General features: G+C 38.0%; 1 protein-coding gene across 1 annotated transcript in view; it reads left to right on the top strand.

The window, feature by feature from the left end:
- Window positions 1-21,134, top strand: part of ANO4 (anoctamin 4) — a gene marked incomplete at both ends in the record, with an annotated part of 126,314 nt that overhangs the window by 40,584 nt on the left and 64,596 nt on the right. Inside the window, 2 exons of the mRNA XM_084265453.1 lie at window positions 16,119-16,219; window positions 19,152-19,196. Coding sequence (XP_084121579.1) covers window positions 16,119-16,219; window positions 19,152-19,196 — 146 coding nt within the window. The remainder of the gene's footprint in view (window positions 1-16,118; window positions 16,220-19,151; window positions 19,197-21,134) is intronic.

The raw sequence follows: 21,134 nt of genomic DNA, 5'->3' as shown, positions 1-21,134 counted from the left end.
GGTACAGCACTTACTGATTTTCTCAGTTACTTACCTTTTCTGTTAGTAGACTCAAATAGCTCTTTCCATTTTTAACAAATAAGATTGACTCCCCTTTCTGAAGTCTCCACTGTCAAGCACTAATACAAGAACTTTCTGCTTACTGGGTTTTTTTTTTAACAACAATCTCTCACACCTTTTGAAAATCCAAAAATCTCCATAAAGATGAAAATCTCCACAGTGAAAATGTAGATAGAAGAAGAAGAAAATGGAGACATGTAAATCTAGAAACTATCACTCTATACTTTGTCTTGCACTGTGCAGAATTTTTTTTTATTATTATTCTTAAAATTTTTTAATGACTGGTAGATTTGGAGACATGTCCTCTTCATTTCCAATGCGTTTATTTGACTTTCTCCTTTCAGGTTAGTTTGTAAATGTCATGGTTTTAATAGCCAACATTGTGGGCTAGTAATAATGGTGGAATGTTTGAGGATTTTCATATTAATGTACTCCTATACATAGGAAGTATATAGCTTCTGTGTGCCTTTCTGTGCTTTTTAAAACATAACTAAAATTGAGTTTGCACAATTTCCTTATGTAGGAATGTAAGGGTTTGAATTTAGTCATTAGATAGGTTTTTAAATTAAATTGGTTGGAAAATTATCTCCCATAATAAGCTGTTACAACCCATCCATCTAATTTTAGCGTATTCTTTTCACATTTTTACTTTAATTGACTTAGTTTCAGAAGCAGAAACTGTATTTTGAAAGAAATGTATCATCAAGTTTATTTCCTTGACTGGTAGTTGCTAAATTCCAGCAAATGTATTTTTCTCCTCGTTTAACATTCTTCCTTTTTATTCCTCTTTTCTTTTTTTTTTTTTTGGTATTTTTGGGGGGGAAATAGCATAAAGTCTTCTTAATCAGCCTACTATACTCTCTTTTATTCAGATCATTCCCTTTAAAATGGCCATTTAAATGAGACACTTATTCTCACGATTCCACTAACTGTGCGAGTCTGATTTACTCAATTACCAAACATCAATAAAAATAGAGTTCCGTAATGTAATTTTTAATTCTTTAAAATAGAAGCTATAAAGAAATTACCCCCTTTTAGGAGAAAGCTATCTAGATATGTTTACATGCATTACTTTTTCTAGCTTGCTTGTAATACAGGCATGAAAGATAATTTTGGATATAGACTTCAATTTGATGGTCTGAAGAGGATTTAGCACCTTCTTCTTGAGTGTACATTCTCATCGCTATCCATGCTCCAGTTCAGGATCCTTCACATTTTTTTTATTGGGTAGTGAAAAGCAAATGGAAGATTTTGTTCTTGTTGGGGTTGCTGCAAACCAGTTTGTCTAAAAGGAATGTGTGATGTTTTGGTGGAGCCTGGAAGAATCACATGAATGTTAACTGACCCAAAGCCAAAAAGGTCCTTCCAGAAAGCTTTTTCTTAGGATCATTTCTTAACCAGGTCCATTTCTTCAGAATTTTTCTCCTTCTAGTGCATGCACATTGGTGTGTGGTGAAATCACCGTCTCTTATGTTTGTTAGCAAATCAGAAAGCATTCTTGCCAAATGCAGAGGACTGGCTCTTTCCTGGCCCTTTTATAGAATCATAGGATAATTTGAATTAGAAAAGACCTCAGGAGGTCTGCAGTACAAACTCCTGCTCCAAACGGGGTCAGCAATGAGCTCAAGGCAATGTAGCTCAGGACTTCCATGTGCCTTTTCCCAGATGGACGCACCCATTCATTTTTTATGTTTGTTTTTTTTTAAAAACATATTTCTGTTCCATAAAGGGACCCAGCTACTTTTTATGTTTATCTTAAATGAAAGGCAGCCATTGCACCCAGCCTAACTTCTAGGAATTGCAATAACTCAGAGTTTACTGCACTGCTCTTTACATGTTCTTCTCCAGTCAGAAGCCTGTCTCCTTACCTAGACTTCTGTTCCTTTCTGTGTCTCTTATAAGTTGATAACCTGACCTGTGACCTCATTTTCTGGGAATTTGGAGAAGCTTAGGCTTTCTACCATCATTAGGAGTGCTGTCAGGAAGGCACATCTGAAGTTCATTCTCCTGAAGCAGAACTATAAGCAATGCTTAGTCAGGATTGGCTTTTTTTCTTCTCTGCCAGTAGTTCTGTGCAGACTACAGCCTGGCCCGTCATCTCCAGAGCTTTTGCTGTGCACTGACAGTGAGTGCTATTGCTATTGGAAACTATGGATTTCTGAGACAGGATTGGGTTAAACAAATGTCCTGAAACAACAGTTGAATGGATGGAAGCTGTGGTATGTAGAACATCCTGGGTCAACAGTCTTGTGTAAATTTATGGATTTTATCATTAGCTTCAGAAATTCACAGGAGAAAAGAATTCAAGTAATAAAATAGAGGAAGTACTGACCAAAATCAAGAGTCCTTTTAAAGTGCAGAGGACACTAGTGGGAGGTTATTATTTACAGATTGGCATTTCCTTGTGTGTCGTTTGCAGGCAGAATGCTTAAGGTGGGATGGGGGGAAATGGATGGCAGCCAAGGCCTTGTGAAATGTTCTGGATCACTTCTTGTCACTGTGATGTGTCTCAGATAGCTAAGCTGTGAACTAGAACCACACATGAAGGTGCAGTCATGAGTCTACACTACTGCAGAAGTTGGGGTGGGTGGTGAGGAAAGTAATGGCAGTTCAGGGAAAATAAGGTAGCTGTGCTGCAGAGCCCCAGGGGGAAAAGAACTGTCTTACTGACTGTGGCTGTTTGCAACAGGCAGGAACAAGCCCTTCTGGGCAGCAGTTCATTTCAATCTGAGAAGGAAATAGAAGAAATGAACTGTAGCCTGAAGGTGCCTGTTCTTCTCCATTGGAGACATTTAAACATAGTTGCCCTGAATCATACCTGTGATGTCAGCTCCTTGGGCGTAAGCCTTTGGACAGCACCACATTCTTAGGATCAGTGGGCTTAAAGCCATGATAGTGCTTGTGTTTTTGTGGCAATATAGCAGCTTGACAATGTCCAGAAGGGGAAACTGGGCAGATATAGGGTACACACCGTATCTATAAACTACCAGAGATGAGCGACTGTGTTTGTTCTGTGTGCAAGTGAGTGGATTACCAAATCACCCCTAATGCTGGTGAAGTGTAAAGCAAGCAGCTGACAAAATTGTGTGAAAATTGTAAAGTTCAATTCTAAAACCCCCAAGCTATGGAATAGATTAACGCTTCTGCAGATTTTCCATTATTTGACATCTTCTGTTCTTTGCTGTTTTGACTGTGAATTGATGAGTGCTTGCCATGCCAATTTACATTTGCATCTTGGCCTGGATTTTGTCTGTGTTGTGAAAGGAAACAGAATTTGTGTATCTTACGCATTATTCCAGCCAAAAGGCACAATACAAAAATTACATGGGAAAGGTGAGCACATCAGACTTCGGGGAAAGAGTGGGAGAAAGAGGATGGTCAGAAAGCATTAAGAGGAAGCTAGTTTTTAAGATATGAAGGCATATCCACGTCAAATCGTGGTAGACAGGGAAAAACCCCTTTTTTATTTTATTCTCTGAGTGTAAAAAAAAAAATCTTCAGAAATAGAACACAAGCCCTTAACATCTTGAAACAAATATTTTATATTTATGGAAGATGCCTTAACAGAAGGCAGAGAAGGAGGAAAGGCAAGGAATTAGTGGTTATTAATATAGAATTATTAATATTTTCTAAAAAGTGCATATGCACCTCTCTAAACACCTGACAGGTGGTCTCCCTAACTATCCATAAAGCTCTGGAACACTGTCAGCAAGCTATTACAAGTATCCAAAAGCACTGATCTGTTTCATTGTGTTACTCCTGAGTACCTAGCCTCTTGTAAATTGAATTGTTCTAAGTGTATGCCTTTAACAAAGGGAAGACATGTTTCTAATGCCGATAACTGTGTAATTTTGATCTTGAAGCTAATAAAACCTGACGATCTCAGAAATTCATTTTAAATAGAATAATATATTCCATGGTAAGTGCTTCATAGAAATCCTGTTAAAAATATCCTGAAATTACCTCTGAAGGAAATTGGATGAGTTTGGATAAATTTACACTTTAAATACCATTTTTGTCTGTTTCATCTTTAAATTGTATCATATAGATCTTTATTTTCTTCATTGATTTTAGTATGATAAAAGCAAAGCAAGGGGAAGAATGTGGATGATGGGTTTAGTTTTTCCAAAGTGAGGAACCATCTCTTGCAGTAATATTCCCATGGAACCATGATATAGGACTTATCCTTTTATCCCAGACTAGTTTCCGTCAGCCCCTCATGTGATTCTTACAGTCCTGTATCCCAACTCCTGGAAATCCTAGGCTAGTGTTAGATGGCATCTGTGGCCCCATGTTATTTGTATCTGTTGACTTGGAAATGGTGCTATGCCTTCCTACATTCACCTGAGGTTAGTTCAATGTGCTAACAAGTCTTGTTTTAGCAAAAGATTAGGTACCACAACTAAAGAAGAAAATACAGCAAACGATGCTTTTAGCTCATACTTCACATGCAAAGCTCTCCCTGCTCCAACTACTGTTGCAGTCCATGCTGGGGGCAACTGAGGAAGTATTGTCTGTCTTCCTTCTCCTGCTCCAAGCCTCCCAGGACTGACTTGATCTGTGCAGTATTTTGAGGTTGCTTCTTAACCCTCCACTTTACCCAAGGCTGAACATCCCCATCCTTTTTCAAAGATCTCCATGTATCTCTTCTAGTTTCTGTCCCTTAGTAGGACTGCCAGTGATTTATGCCAAATATACCAGTGATGTCTCAGTCCACAGCCCTGATCTTTATTGTTCTGATCCCTCTTTGGAAGACTTTGAAATTTCCCTTGCCATTGTAATCTCTAATTGTTAATTCAGCCCTAACAACACTGCTTGGCTTCTTGGCTTCGCTGAAAGCTGTTTGGCTTGTCTTCTCATAGCAGCCAGATGCAAGGTGTAGCTGTGCTGAGCATAGGACCACTCTTCCAGATCTATGGCATTTAAAAAGGAAGCGACAGCATTATTTTCTGTCTGAATTGCCTTGTTTTCTTTTCCTAGGACTTGGTTTCCAGTATGCTTATTTTTCCTAATGTATTGTCTTTCAGGACAAAATCCTCTATTTCCTGGCTCTTGTATTATCATGTCTTCTGGGGCAGAGTGAAGGTGAGCTGTGCCAAATAAGGGAGGATTGATTTCATAATGTTTTACAACTACTTGATTCTCTTGCAAATCATAATGAGGAGACTTGGGGGGAGAGTGTGGAGGTCTCAAGAGAGTAGGAGTCACTTCCACACCTGCAAGGGTAGGCCGACTACATCCTGCCAAATGTTTATCCAGTCTTTTCCTAAATTCTGGAAGCTTCCCCTGCCAGATCACTCTAATGTTTCAGTATTGTTCAGTTTGATTATATTTTTTCAAGGTATCTGACCTAAATTGCGTTTGCTACAATTTAATCCTGTTATTTCTTGCCTGATTCAGAAGTGACATGGAGAGTAGCTCATTCCCTTCCTATTCACAATTATCAGCTACTTACATAAAAAACTTTACTGTATTATCCACATAGCATTTTCTTCTGTATTTTGAATCACCCCAGCTCTTTCAGTTTTTCCTCTAGGTCAAGTTTCCTGAAGCTCTCATTCACTCCTATTGTCCTCTGATCTTTCTTTAATTGTTCCTCTTTTTTTTTTTTTTTTTTTAAATTTAGGCTGGACTTCATTCCCTGCTGCATAGCTATACAAAATTAAGTACCAGGGATTTTAGGTTCTATGTGCTCTTAATTTAGAGTAGGGTTTTTTTTTCCTCTTCATGCACCTTACCCTACTCTGGCTTCTGTTGCTAACTTCTCTTCTTGATGCTCTGTGCAGTCAATCTTTCTGCATTTTTTACCTTTCATCCTCCCCGCTATCTCTGCCTTCTGTGCTGCAGTAGTGTGCTTGTCAGACCTAGAGTGTCACATGAGAGAAGCCATTTCCCCAAGCACAGAGCAAGATCCTTTTCCCCCTACTTTCTTTCATTATACATTAAAAAACTTCATATGCTGTGATAAGTTCATCGCTTTAGACGCTTGGTGACATTTCCAACATTAGACTATCTATTTTCTTGTCAGTGTCACCGTCACTTCAGTTTTCACAGTAGTGGCGGATTGCTTCTCAGTTGTTACCCAGAGCTCTTTCCTTACTTGTTATTTCGATATTTCCCCATTACCCTTTCAGGTTTTAAAGGGGACATGGCATCTCTGCTAGATAGGCCCTTCCTTTAAATGCTGCCAGAAACAAAAATGTTTTTCAAACTTTTCAGTTGCTTCTGTTTTGTGCTTAAAATACCATGTGAGTATACCAAGAATTGCCACATTCTTCTACCCTTGGTAGTCTGTGGTATTTCGTATATGTTTCTTTTGTACAGTGTCCCTCCAGTTCAATATTTACAGATTCACAGATTCACAAAATTGTAGGGGTTGGAAAGGACCTCCAGAGATTGAGTCCGACCCCCCTGCCAAAGCAGGTTCCGTAGGACAGGTAGCACAGGTAGGAGATTACTTCCCTTTACTTTCTCAAGTTGAAATTTGAAAAACTTGTGGCCTTAGTTTGACAGCATCATAGGGAACCCAGTTTTCAGTATTATTTGGCAAACATCTTTAGGATTAACACCATCACTGTGCAACTTATGGAGTCAGATCAAAATTAACGTTACCACATGTGATAGTGATGTTGGCTTTCAAGCAAGAGAAGACCTGCTTATTTTCTGTATACTCCCCTCATTAAATCTTCATGTAAGAACCTGAACTAGGAGGGAAAATCATCTTTGTCCTCTATCACATTTATCTGAACCATTAAAATATTGAACTCCATCTGGCACACGCTCTTCTGGGTCATACAGGAGGCAGTTTCATCCAGCACCTTATGTCAATAGGAACACTGGGAATGGCAATAACTGATCAATAGCGGAGCTTGTGTTTATGCATCTGCCTTATCAATATATTGTGCCATGTATGGACATTGCTTTATCACCACACATTAGGACAGTCCAAAGCAAAATCATAATTTGCCCATGTCATATATTTAAAGCGCATCTAGAAAATTAAGGGATTAATATCCAGATGCACAAAGGAACTGGTATTCTCCCTTCTTAGTTTACTGATATTATTATGTGTTTCAATTTCATCTTGTTGCTAGTTAAATTCTAATTATTCTACTGCTGCTTAAGAAACTTTTCCTTCTGTTTCTGATGTGTAATTTTTAACTTCAGATGATCTCATTATATACAGAAGTCAAATCACTTCAACTTGAGCTGAGCAGAAACAGATGAAAAATTATGTAGACCATCGATTATTAGGAATTTACACTCTGCAGTACTGTAACATGTCTTTTCATGATCAGCCTTAAAGTGTGATATGAAGCCAGCACATTAAACTGTATTTGTCTCACATTAAGATGAATTTGTCTTTATCTGTTGTAGTTTTGCATAATTTGGGTTTTTGGGGTTTTTTTTGTGGGAAGTATTACACAGCCTGAACATGGTTTGGGATGTAGAAAAGGTAAATCTCCTTAATTATATTAATCTGAACTATGAGCTGAACAGTTGTAATCAAGCCTACTCTCACCATCATACTTTGCTTTGGAAAGCACTTCCCTTTCATGTACTAATGGTGGTGTATCTGGAGACATGGCTGCTCTACTGTATGCTTTGGCAGATTTCAAAAAACAACTCCCCTTGTATACTTGTTTACATCCTTTAAATACATCAGATCACTCGTGTACCTTTAGTAAGACTATAGAATGCAGTGGCTCAGAAATTCACTGTGGCCATCTTATTAAAGGACTAAAACAACTATCTGTATAATGGAAGAGGAAAGGTAAAATCGCTTGCTCATGCTTCTGCCATCAAATGAGCCACTCAGAAGAATTTTGCAGCTCTGAGTTGAACAGTGTGAAATGAATTATCAGAAAATGGCTCCTCAAACTCTTTCCAATTCTAATGATCCTAGCAGTAATGTAAATAAATCACAGAAAACTGAGATGTGGCAGGAAAATAAATAAAGCCTAGAAAACTGAGATGTGAGCTGAGGGAAACAGGCGTTTGAGATGCTCAGACTATCAGAGTTTATGGGGAACTATAAGGGTTAGATTTGTGATACATGTGCCTCACATGTATCTCTCCCCCTCATTTATCTGTGTCTCATACACTCTTTGGTGCTTTTCTTTCCTGGAAAATGGGGACCGCCTTTAAGTCAGAGTGGTATTCTGTGACTTACCTTTTCCTGTAGAGCAGAGGTATGTGCATGACCAGGTATGGTGTAGAGACACACACACAGAGGTGTTGCCAAATGACTTATCAGGTATTATAGTCACATCAGCATGGGAGAGCACCCAACCTAATCAGCCGTCCCAAGGTGTGTGTGCACAAAGTCCACCACCCCCTCTACAACCAGGGCTAAGATCTCTGCCTGTAATTCCTCACTATTGTGTATATGTAGCTGACTTGAAGAACTCAGGGCTTCATTGTGCCATGTGGAGTGGACTAAAACCTCTCTCCCAATAGTGTCCTCTAAAATCGGCTCTTCCTCAGCTGTGGTCTTTGTGAGTCCACTGATGTCTCACTTTAAAAAGAATTTTGCATTACAGTGTCAAGTACAGAGGTACACAGACTGTCACCGCATCCTGCAAAGCATCGATACTGAAAAGACTTTGAGAGTCTAGGTTGGTAGTCATATAAGTGTTGCTTGTCTTCCTTGATCGCATGAGCTGAACACAAGACTCTGAAAAGGGAGGTGAACAGCCAAATAGATTTCACTTTTACCAGGGTATAGGCAGGTGCCTAGAACCTGGGCTGATGCAAATGCTTCTGCATCCACATGGGAGGTCAGTGGTAACCTTTCCATCCAGAGATGCTGTGATGCCCAGAGAGATTGTGAGGTCTCCATCCACAGAGATATTCAAGAGCCCACAAACCATTCTATTTGTCTCTGCTTTGAGTAGGAGGTTGGACTAGATGACCTCCACATGTCCCTTCCAACCTCTATTATTCTACGATGCTATGATAAGCAGCTTGTTCAGTTCCTCTAGGTTATTTGTATGCAGAAGCTATAATAAGCCTGCCTGCACGTTTTCTGTGTTTGATTGATTATTAAGTTTGTGAAATTAACTGGTGGACAAAAAATAAATTGCCTTTTCTTTGCCAAAGCAATGTTTCTCCAATAAGCCTCTAAAAGCAAACATGAATATTTAATAGATGATTCATTAAATGTAAGTATTTTCTACTTTAAAAATTATTAATGGGACATAAATCTGTACTGAAAAAAATATTGGCTTTATATTTTACATTTGTAATAAGTCATAAAGGAAGCTGCTTGATAAAATGTAGTTCAGTTGTATGATGTATTCTTAATGGCCTGTGATGCCAAGAGTAAAATACTGTACCTGAGAGACGTTTTTTGGCCTGTGGTACGGCCCAAAAGGTTTGATGATCTCAACTATAATAGTATAAAATATTAATTTTTTTTTATCTAAAATTGCAGTGTACAACTGTTACCTCATGCAAAGACACTTGATGTCAAAAAGTGTGTTCATAAGTAAAAAAAAAAAGAAAAAAAAAACCAAAACCCCCAGTATTCTGCTTAGGGGTTTATCTATTTACATTTTAAAAACCACAAATAATAAAATTTACACTTTTATAGTAAGTTTTTGGTCCAGAGGAGTTAAAAGATGCATCCTGTTAGGTGACATCCATTTGATTACCTATTTTGTCACAGAAATCTTACCCAGATAGGTCAAACCTGTAATAATTCACCTGTATTTGCTAATGGGATTATCAATAAATGTTTGATCATTGCCTCACAGTCAAATCAACCTCTTCCATTAAGATGGTCATGCTGCATCTAATCCTTTTCTCTAGGAAGTAGAAAGCAAGTCAGAGGATATTGTTTCCATGGTAGATTTACTACATCCAAGTTACTTTACTCTGAGATCTGTCCTGTGGATTCAGATGGAATTAGTTAGAATTAAAGACATCCTTTCTCACACTGTTTCTCATCTCAAAGGAATTTCTATGTCTGTTGTCAATTGTAAGCATGGTAAACTTGAGCAATGAGATAGTATGTGCGTTTTACTTCTCAGGTAACCTACCCTGTTCTTTAAGTTGCCCTCCCACTCACACATTCTTGTCTACATGAAAGGACATTTGCAAACATTTCCCCTTGTTACTAACTCTGTTCTGTTCCAGCACTGAGATCCTGTCAACGGCTGCCAGAAATTAAGCACTGTAACAATGACACCTGCTCTGAGTTGGATTAGATGACGCATTGCCTGAATGCTGGCAATAGGCAGCCACCTGCCTGCATTACTAACTCCATTGGAGCCGAACCTCTGGAACTATTTTGCAAAGTAAAAATAAAGCTTTACCCCATCAGCAAATTTTGTTGTGAGATTTCATATAAAATGCATTTTAAATTGTAATGATGTGGCTGTCTTCTTATGTCAATATTCTGTATTTTGTGTCTCAGTGTCCTCATGCCAAACTTGCTTTATTAACAGCTTCTTATTTATTAGTTTGGACTTTCTCTTGTTTTACTATTTTCATTCTTAGTGCTTTTGCCCTACGGTTTCCAAAGCTTCTTAAAATCCTAACTGAAATGTGAGCAGTACATTCTCCTTTTTCACTAAATCTTTGATTGAAACTATATATGTGAAAGGTATTGGCACTATTATTTACTAGATTCCTCTGGTTCGTGAACGTGGAGGTTAATGCTTCTGAGTACGTAATATTTTCCCATGAAACCAGACGTATATTGACAGTATCTAAGTAATTACCCCATGGTAACTCATGCACTTTTGAAAACTGTTGGCAGCATATTACTACTGCTTTTCCAGTCCTGTGGAATTACCATTGTGAATTTACATTTACTTTGGTTGTGCAGAGGAAGAATGGTTTAATCAACTAAAACTTGCTGGGTTTTGCTTTTCCACTTAATTCACTTCACATGGCAACTTAGTCTGTGCTCTTAACATAGCAGAGTAATTCTCAAAAACAGTGGAACCTGTAGCTGTTACTATTTACTACTTTGCACTCAGATGTCATACAGAGCTTGATTACAGAGAGAATTGTTACTAGAGGAAGGATGTTGATTTTTTTTTCTCCTTTTCTAGCTTTTCCCGTATTTTGGTCTTAAAAGAAATAAGCTATTTTTGCCAAAAATTAAAGCAGTGTTCCCATTCTGGCTTTTTAATTTGCATCACAGGTTCTTGCTAAAGTAGGTAAGGTTTAATTCTGATTGCAGGACCTGACTCAAAATCTTATTTATCTCCTCCTACTTTTACAAGGAAGGCATTAGAGGTGAGAAGAATCATTTTTTCTTAAATGATGATAGGGAAAACATCTTAATGGTATATCCTGATTTCTTTTCCCTATTGATATGCAGTCATAAATGAAAGCCTTGTTTTTATTGAAGTTGCCTGACTAGTAGCCTCAAGGCAAATAAACAATTACACCATTCAATTGGAGATGCTGTAGTTTTATCCTTCTTCAAGGTTATGTGCTATGAATCTCTTTTCTCAACTTTTAGACTCAAGAAATACTTCTATTAAGGTGAGCCCTACAGTTGCTTTTGTCTTAAAATGACTTGACGGTATTATTGATAAAGAACCCCAAAAATGTCGTTGTTGGAGGAGAATGTTCAAGAGGGCATTTGACAAAAGATACTAACCTCCAACCTTGATCCTGGAAGACAACCTGCAAATACAGCAAAATGTGGGTTTTTCAAGAGACATTCAATGTCAGCTTAACTTTGCTTCCATTCAGAGAAACAATGGCTGCTTCAGAACGAGCAGAGTCAGGTCAGTAGTGAATATATATATATATTTAAATCCTGCAATCAAAAGGAGTTAGTAAGTCTGCAGGAGTACGGGTGTGTTTTGTAGTCAAGACTTAAAATAAATAGCAGTTAACAGCACTCTGTGCCTGAGAATAAGAGGGAGAATAAGAACCTGCCCCTTACAAGTTTTCCTTGGCCTAGCTGATGACTATAACTCACCAAAGCAGGTCTTTATGCTTTTGGAGTTGCATAAATGGCCCCAACTTTAGTCTAGTCCACTCCTTCTATAGTGATACTGGAGAAAAAATACAGAGCCTTTTTCTAAATGCATTTCTGGTTGATTTGTTTTCCTTGGGGAATACAGCATCTGTATAAACTTAACAGTAAAAGAGAAATGTAGCCTTGCCAGAAAGGCAAGTCTGTAATATGGGGGCCTGTGCTACTGCCTGTATTCTAGGATTGACAGCAGTGATATGGTACTAAAGTCATTCATCAGTGAAAGAAGGAAGGGGAGAGAGGGGAGGAAGGGAGGAGGGTCTCTGATGCAGAGATAGGGGCTATAGAACCTTGTAATTATCAAATACTGATCTAATATTTACAGGAATTATGGAATATGATTTCAAGCTGTAGAGGGGGGTTCGGAGGTGAAAGAAGAGAAAAATTACAGATTGTGTAAAATCATAGATTAATGGCACCAAGCACTGAAACTCATTGTGTGTTGACTATCTGTAACCCAGAATTCTGCCATACAAACCTGTTTTGAAGATCAGGGTTCAGTTAAACTAAATACAATTTTTTACCCCTTCTAAATCAGAATTTTTTTTTAATTTCTTGTAAGAAACGGGTTCTTTTATAAAGAATGACTTCTTTGCACTGAACATTTTGAATTTCTATGAATTGCCATGTCTAGAAACTTGTAGATTTCATCCAACATTTCTCTGAAGAAGAGTAGAGATCTTCCATAGAAAATATTCTTTTCTCCATCCATTTTCAGTAAGTGGGTTGCTCAGAGACTGTGAAATCTCTGCCTGTAGAGATATTCAAGACTCAATGGGGCAAGCCCTGAGCAACCTGATCTAAGATATGTCTGCTTTGGCTAGAGCGTTAGCCTAGGTGATACCAAGAGGTTCCTTCCAACCTAGATTAGTCTGCAATTCTCTGATTTTGCTAAGTATCTTGTCACACTGGGTTTGCACTGCTCTGAAGACCAGCAAGAATATTATTGCTGACTAGAAGAAAATCTGTTATGTTATGGGTATTCCTCCTCAAAAACTCAGTTTGAAAAAAGCAATTTATGTGAACGTTGGTGACCGGGCAATTATTGTAATGTGGTAACTCTATAGGCACAGGTGCCACAGGTCAATTCCAAACGCTTATTCCATTTTTGTGTTTGCAAAGTGTTTTATCTCATTGTCTGTCCCCTTGATTCCCCTGTTTTTCTTTCTTCATCATCTAGACATCACTTTCTAGCAGATTGCTTATGTCAATAGTAATTTTATTTAAATTTCCATGGGGAGCAGTATTACATTGATTTTTGTTTGCATGTTCCCATAATGTGAAATTGAGTTTACTTCTCCAAACCATTTAATGAGTCAAGCCTCTGAAGTCAATTACAACAGAAGAATGCTCTTCTCTCAATGAAGCATTTAGAAGCTGAAGAATACTGTGTTAAAATACTAATCTAACAGAGTTTAGGAGATTCCATTCGCTAAAGTATTTTTATAACTAGGATGGTGCTCTTGATTATTTGTTTGTTTATTTTAGGTATTTTCGTTTACCTATGTTTTCCTTAGATTAAGCAAATGTGACATTTCATCCAATTACTCCTCCATCTGGATTTTTTCTTCCTTCTAATCTTGTTTTTTTCAGGCTTTCTTAGCACTTTCCTTTACAAACGCTTAACGTAATCAAACCCAAGAGAAATGGATTTCTGCATTAATAATTTAGTATTATTATCTCTTTCTGAAAATAACTGAACCTCCTAAATGTAATTTTGTTTAGATCTGTTGATAAAACTGATAAAATAACTTTACAAGATATTGAATAAAATTTATTCTTTAAACATCTGTATTGTGACAACTGCATGGAAGTTTTTTTGTGTTTTTCTGTTTAACAACCACCACTAAATTTACAGATAATTTTTAATAAATTTCCTCCATTCCTCAAGTTTTATTACTGTGTCAGGACTGTAGTTTCCTTCTCTATTTGAGCTTATTAGCTGGCTCTTTTGAGTTTTGGTGAGTTTTGGTTTTTCTTAATCTGAGTTGTTTATGACAAAACTGCCAGTTCGCTGCTGATTTAACCTCATCTTTGAGAGAGCAGTTTGCAGGAAATTTTGAGTAGCAGAACTTAGTCTTGGCCTTGTGGTGTCTACTTGCTAACGTCTGATGGGAAAACAGAAGTTAATTTGTGAAATGTACCTTAAAGAAAAACATCATTAGAAGCTTGATTTAGAATCCATAAAAGTCAATGGAAAGAGTACAACTGAATTCATTGCTTCTGAAGCAAGACTCTTGGGGGCATTTTGCTGCTCTTGTATCATTTCATGTTGAAATATTTTTCAGAAAGTCATCAGCAAAAAGAACAGCATGTTTGTGGTTTTTTCTGTTGTTTTTAATATCAGAAAGTCACTTGTTCCATTATATGCACTAAATCCGTAATTTCATGCAGCCCAACAGAATGTTAGGTATTTCTCTGTCCTTTTTTGAGGATTACAATATTTTGTTTGTTTTATAAAAATGTTAGTAGTGACTGTAGTACTTTAGTTGAGTGTTGTTGTTGTTGTTGTGTTTGGCTTGGTTTGTTGAGGATTTTTGGGTTATTGGATTGGCTTTTCTGTGTTAAAGAAAATCATATATATATCTCTTATCTGTTAGAGCGTTCATTCTTATCACTTTACAAGCTAGTAATAACATTCTAGCTACTCTAAGGACATGGACATGCTATAGCAGTTTCAGTAATTTCAGCATCTGTCAGGATAGTGGAAGGAAGAATCAAATATACATCAAAAGTATAAATGTCAGTCTGATACTCCTACAGTCACTGATGGGTAGTGACTATATCTTTAGCTTCCAGATAAACAATACTAGATTTAAGAACTTCCAGAAAATTGTGTTAAACAAGAATTAATGTGAGAAACATTACCTGTAGGGCACTGTCTAAAAAGAAATACAAAATCATTTTCAAAGCCAACTAGTTGTGTTCTTGTCTGCTTTTCATATTCCTCACACTGTCCTTTTCTCACATGCTATATACCTTTCTGTATTTCCTGGGTGTTCCTTGAATTCAGCCTGTAGTAGTAGTCCTCGTTAAAGTGATCCATTCAGTCTTGTAAGGCTGTGTTGTATGCAGTTTTATGAGGATTCCATTGATTTTAATTAGAATTTGAACAATTCCTCTTCCAATATTGACATGTGTCTGTCTGTTCCCAGGTTGGCTTCAGCCAACCCTGCTATAGCTTCATTGCAAAGCAATATTTCTCCTCTTGGGTGCAAACAGAGCTAAATTTCTCCCCTTCTCCTCTGTACTGTATATTCTCTATTCTTCATCAGTCACCCTTCTATTAGGTAACAGCCATTCTGTTGTGCATAGCAAGCACAAAACATTCCTCACACTACATACAACCCATAGAAAAGAAGTTGATAGCACCGGGGTTCTTGCTGGCAAAGTCATGCCCCTCAACCTTCGTGGGTAACAATCTGTACAATATTATGCTATGGGCAGCATCAGATTTCCTTTTACCTACTGCCTTTAGTTCTAACATTGCAGAGTCATGTGGCCAAGAGGGAAGGTGAGAAAAGAAAGCTGGAGACCATAGTTGTGTAACTAGGACATCATTATGTGTCCATGTGGGGCAGTAACAAGCCCACACTGTCATACAAACTTGAGTGCTGGATGTGCCTCCACACATCTGCACTTGTCCATGAGTGCAGAAAACCAGGTCAATTGGCATTAACAGATCCTGACTTTCCATTTTGCTTTTAGCCAAAGTTCACGACCAAGCTTCCAGACCCAGATTTACCTACCAACCTTATTCCCATGCCACATGTGGGCAACACCAAACTACCTGTCAGCCTCCCCTCCATGTCCTTTTCCCACATGAAGGAAAAGGACATGCAGGCCAGAAGGGAGCTGGAGTAAGGCTTGCAGGAAACCAGAAGAAAACGAGTTGGCAAAATACTGTTAGAGCTACACGTGCTTGAAGAAGAATCAGGAAGTGGGAGGGAAGTGACAGAAGACCAGAAAAATAGGTACCAACCTCTGACTGTGCACTCTTTCTTTTTCACTTGAAAAAGTAAGCCCCCGTGGCTGTTTTGTTTTTCTTTTGCAGTCGTCTCTAACAAACAGTGACATCATCTTTGTGAAGCTGCACGCCCCTTGGGAGGTCCTGGGGAAATACGCTGAACTAATGAATGTAAGAATGCCTTTCAGGTAGGTGTAGTTGTATTTTGTCTCAACCTCCAGAATCACATGGTACTGTAAAGCTAATGTAACGATAAACACCAAAATGCACATGGAAAAGGTCTTCTATAAGGTACCACCCATCTTTAGAAAATACAAATGGAGTACTGTAGATACCATGTTCATTGCTGTTTCTTGTTAATGCCTGCCATTTCAGTACAATACTGGTTTGAAATTAAGGTGAGCTGTAGCAGTGCAGCTGTTTTCATGGGGTATTCTATCCTTAGGCCCTTTAACCCCTTCAATGCTGGAGCCCCCTGCATACTTGTGCGCTGCTGTTTTTTAAATGGACATTTCATTGAAATCAATGGGAGGTCACGAAGATCCAGGTACGTAAGGCAGCACAGAAGGTGCATGTCTGTTGGACGTATCTGGTATGTTCAGCACCTGTAAATTGCTTGTGTAGCGTGTAATTATGGAAATACAGATTATAAATAAGTATCCCATCTAATAGGAGAACAATTTAGTCTATAAATGCGGGGTTTTTTCTTTGGAGAAAATAACTTCTGTTAAATGCTACTGATAACCAAATTCATTCCACACTGCCATTCAGATTATCATATATTTAATATTACTTGCATGTTGGGCTATGAAGGTTTTTATGTAGAATACTGATGTTACTCTGCTGGTTACCAGAACTGTTAAAATAGTATAAAGACTTCCTCTGGAACTGACCAAAACCCGTGAACTGAGAGGTCTTGATTCTTCTTTCAATTAGCAGGGTTTATAGATGCATAACTCCATTGATTTTAATGGAATTACTCCTGAACAAGAAAAGGATCAGACCCAGAATATGCTAATAGTGAGTTGGTGTCCTTCGTAGGATTTCTTCTGTTTTCCTCTTACTTAAGGATGAAAAATGCCTTTGGTATGAGACAAGCTATAGCACTACAGAACTTGCTGGGAAAAATGGATATGAATTAAGGACAAAATTGCAGGCTTATTCTGTAATTTGGTTTTCATTTCCACAGCAAGTCTGCAACTCTTCTTTCTTGTGCTTTTAGTGCTAAAAGGAAAATATAAAAGCTAGAATAAATCATCACAAGATAATCGTATTCTTTAAAAGTGCTCTAGCCATAGAAACAATGGGTTGGGCCAGAAGTGTTCCTCCTTTGACTTGTCTGGTATTTCTTGAAGTGAATCTGCCCCAGTAGGAGGATAAAGTCTCACAATATACCAGGAACTCAGATTTTAATCGTTGTGAGCAGTGTAATCTTTTCTGATCTGAAGTCCCTTTTTTGAAATCTCTCAGTAGACAGCTAAGTAGATGCCATACAGATTATATAGAAAGTATTAAAAAAAAAAATTAAAGCTTTCCTGACGTGCTTCAGGACCATGGCTTTGTTCTTTTCACATCCACAGAGAGAGAATTATTTCACTGTTGTTAAGAGGAAATCATGGTGATTTACTAATGTCTGCTGGACAGCCTCTTAAATTTTATTTTAAGAGCAACAGTACTGTTTACTGTTTGGAAACAAGGACCAGCATTTTAAAAAATATCCACTACTCTAGGCTGCCTGTTTCCAGGTGCCCTTGCCTCCCCTCTTATTTTAAGGGCTGCTGATTGCTTACAGCTCCCGATATTTTAGGTTGAGATTGTCCAAGACCTAAGCATCAGTGAATAAAGTCCTTGCTGCTTCAAAGCAGGAATGCCAAAACAGTATATACCTCTGAATATTTGAATCAAAATCAAGAGGTGGATGACATCTTCAGAAACACTTAGCTGTGACCCTTCTCTGTTCCTGCTAAAAAGAGCAAGATAAATAACAGCATTTTTGGAATGAGTTGGCCAAAGGAGGCTGGCCAACAGGAAATTGTTTTGAAAATTTCACTTCACCAGCACAATATGGGCACTGATAACACAAATAATATCAAAATATTGTGCATTGTTTCAATTCTAAGCTCTGAAAATAACCAGGAATACAGAATACACAGAAACCACCTTGATTAAGCAATGACCTGCTGTGGATGACAAAGCCAGCCTCTGGAGGAGGAAATCCAGAGTTCAGGCAGGCACCCAAATGTTCTAGTAAGGACCATCAGTCCCAAACCAACACCTGAAAACCCTCAGATTTTCTTACCTCTCATGAAGATGTGATCTCTCTGCTGAAGGCGATGGGTCAAATCCTGACAGCTATGGTGTTATAGGCACATATGAGGAGAACAAGAGCTTCCTGCAGCAGAGTGGGACAGGAGGTAGACTCCCCATTCTGGATCTAGATGGGAGGGACACTCTGTCCTGCAGGGCTGATGGGGACACAGGCTGAGAGCATGGTCGTGCACCCTTGTCTACTCACTTGCTCCTCATGCACACCCCCACGCTGCACTGACCACAGAAATCAACTGTGCTTGTATGAAGGGCAGCATACTTGGAGGGAGGGGATGCTCATTTGCTTGCACAGCCAATATTCTGTTTCAAGGGATGTTACCACAACAGCAAACACTGGTCCCAGTTAGTACTGCATGTGTTACAGCATATTGCAGCATCAGATACCACTTTTCTGGCTTGTCTAAGTGATTCCCCCTTGTGTTTCACCAAATGCAGCTTTAATAATTCACTAGTGGATGTGAGATAATGTATCCATATTTTCACCAGCCCTATAGAATTCCTGCAGCATTTTATGAGCTTCTCTGAAATAGAAACATCTTTGGGTCCCTGCCTTTTGCACATGACAAATAGCAGAAAAGGAGAAGACAATGGGAAAGTTATGACCTTCTTGCAATTCAAATGCCACCACAGTCTGTGTGGCTTCCTGTGACAGTTCTGTTAATCTCTCTTTTAGTCTCTTCCTCCACCTCTTACAGGCTTCTGTCTTCAATCTCCTTTCCTTCCTTGCTAGTTCATACTGTAACTGACGATGGGTTTTCTTCTCGACTGGCTTCATTTTTGCTGTTCTTCCAGGAGAAAAATCTATTACCTGCACCGCCGATACAAGTTCATGAATAGGTGAGTACAATCCTTATGCCAGTCCAGTTTATGTTCATTTGGACCCAATAACAAAACTCATAGTTACGGTCATTCTGGAAGGAAAAATGTGTTTGCTGTGTTTGTAGAAAGGGTGGAGGGAGTGATTACACACTAGGACATCTGAAAAACAATATAGAAGTTGCATTTTTCACATCTGCAACATGAAAGAGGCATTTTGTTTTGTCAGTGTTACTTTTTTTTAGGAAGAAGGAAATATTTTTCAATCAAAGGAGTCTTTTAAAGAAGTGTGTTACTGCAAACACTGTACCTCTTTTTTTTCCATGTAGCCCATTAGGGAGTTTCTTGGGGTTAAAATACCACATTTACAACTGCTTTTTCCTTTTTCTTTTTTTTCATGCACCTTGCTTACTTGTAATAGCAATGGCATTATTTATTTATTGTTTTCCCTGTGGGGTTGCTTAGTACTTTGCTGGGAGATAGGAAGGCAATGAACCAAGTTCATCTGTAGTGTAACGTCACTGAGCTTGCAAGATGAGTATTTTTCAAGAATCTTTGAAGCGCTTTTTCTCAATTATTAAACACCTTTAAGGTTATGTTTCATGCCTGGTTTATGTCTGACAATGCAATGTAAAACTTCAAATGCTGCAGTTAGCATTAAATGAAAACATCTTTAAAAAGCCTTAAAAATATACAGGTTTGGAAAAGACCAGATCATATATTGGCATTTAATGCCGCAGTGCTTTTGATGAAGTTTACAAAAGGGTCTAGCATTTGATTTACTCTCTCACTCTGAGGTCAGTGGAACTATGCCCATGAACCTCTGAGAGAGAGTAATTAAATTTTTTAAATCTGTATTTTGGAGCAAAAAGCTGTATCACTTTGCAGATAATGTCGGTAGATGAACATGCATAGGAAAATAAATCTCGCATTATCACTCTGCTCTATGAGCACTTTGAAAAGCATTTGGTATATTAAATTCCATCACAGTGTACTGGTGACTTGACAGTACCGGCATTGATCTCACATTATAGTATTTGCTTCTTTAGATTAGTAAGCACCAAATGGGCTTTTTGAGGAGTTAAGGCATTTTACCTGGTAGGTACAGGCTAATGGACACACACAGTTCTTCTAAAGCTTGTTAATGCTCCCCCACTTTCCATCCTCACCTTACAGTAAATACTATAGCAGCTGCTAACTTTGGAATTTCTCTTGATTTTAATTAAGACATGACCACTTTGACTAAAGTAATAGATAGGAAGGAGTAGGTGAACATTCTAACATTTATGTGTGGTGTATGAAATTTTGCTTTACATTCATTTTATTATGAGTCAGGATGCAATTTAAAGTCAATATGGAAAGAGGTATGATCTTTTTCTGGTATTTTAGTTCCTGAGTGATGAGAACACTCGGCTAAATTCAATTTTTATGTCCAGGTCTATAAATAGCTACTTGAGGCAGAAAAGCTATAACTGGATAGTCCCAGAGGGAAAAAAGCAAACATATTCTATTCAGCTTTATTTTCATTTATATGAAACGCAGATATACAGCTTCAATAAAAGTATCTATTTCCTCTACTCCTAGTGCAATGAAGATAACAAGTAACTCAAGCTTTGGTCCATTATTTAAGCTAAGCCAAATGTTTTATTGATGTTTGTGTAAAATTTATTTTAAAGAGAACTTTTGTTGCAAGGCAAAGCCCAGAGCAGGTCAATTGTAACTTGTCAACCTGTTTTGAGTTTTCTCTCTGAAAAATTCTACCGATCTCAAAGTTTCAAATAACAAAACTCCCCCTATACATTTTAGACAACAGCATAGCATCTGCATTGTGGTTAAAAACTAAACTAGGACAATATCTAGCTCTATGTAGAGCTGACCCATGGATAAAAATCAATCATGATTCAAAACTTTTTTTTTTTAATTTTCCTAACTTCATGTTTCCTTTGACAAAACAACTCT

Source organism: Gallinula chloropus (genome assembly GCF_964237585.1).
Source record: "Gallinula chloropus genome assembly, chromosome: 1".
NCBI lineage: Eukaryota > Metazoa > Chordata > Aves > Gruiformes > Rallidae > Gallinula > Gallinula chloropus.
Note: the sequence above shows the minus strand (reverse complement) of the source record. Positions and strands in the feature narration are given on the sequence as shown.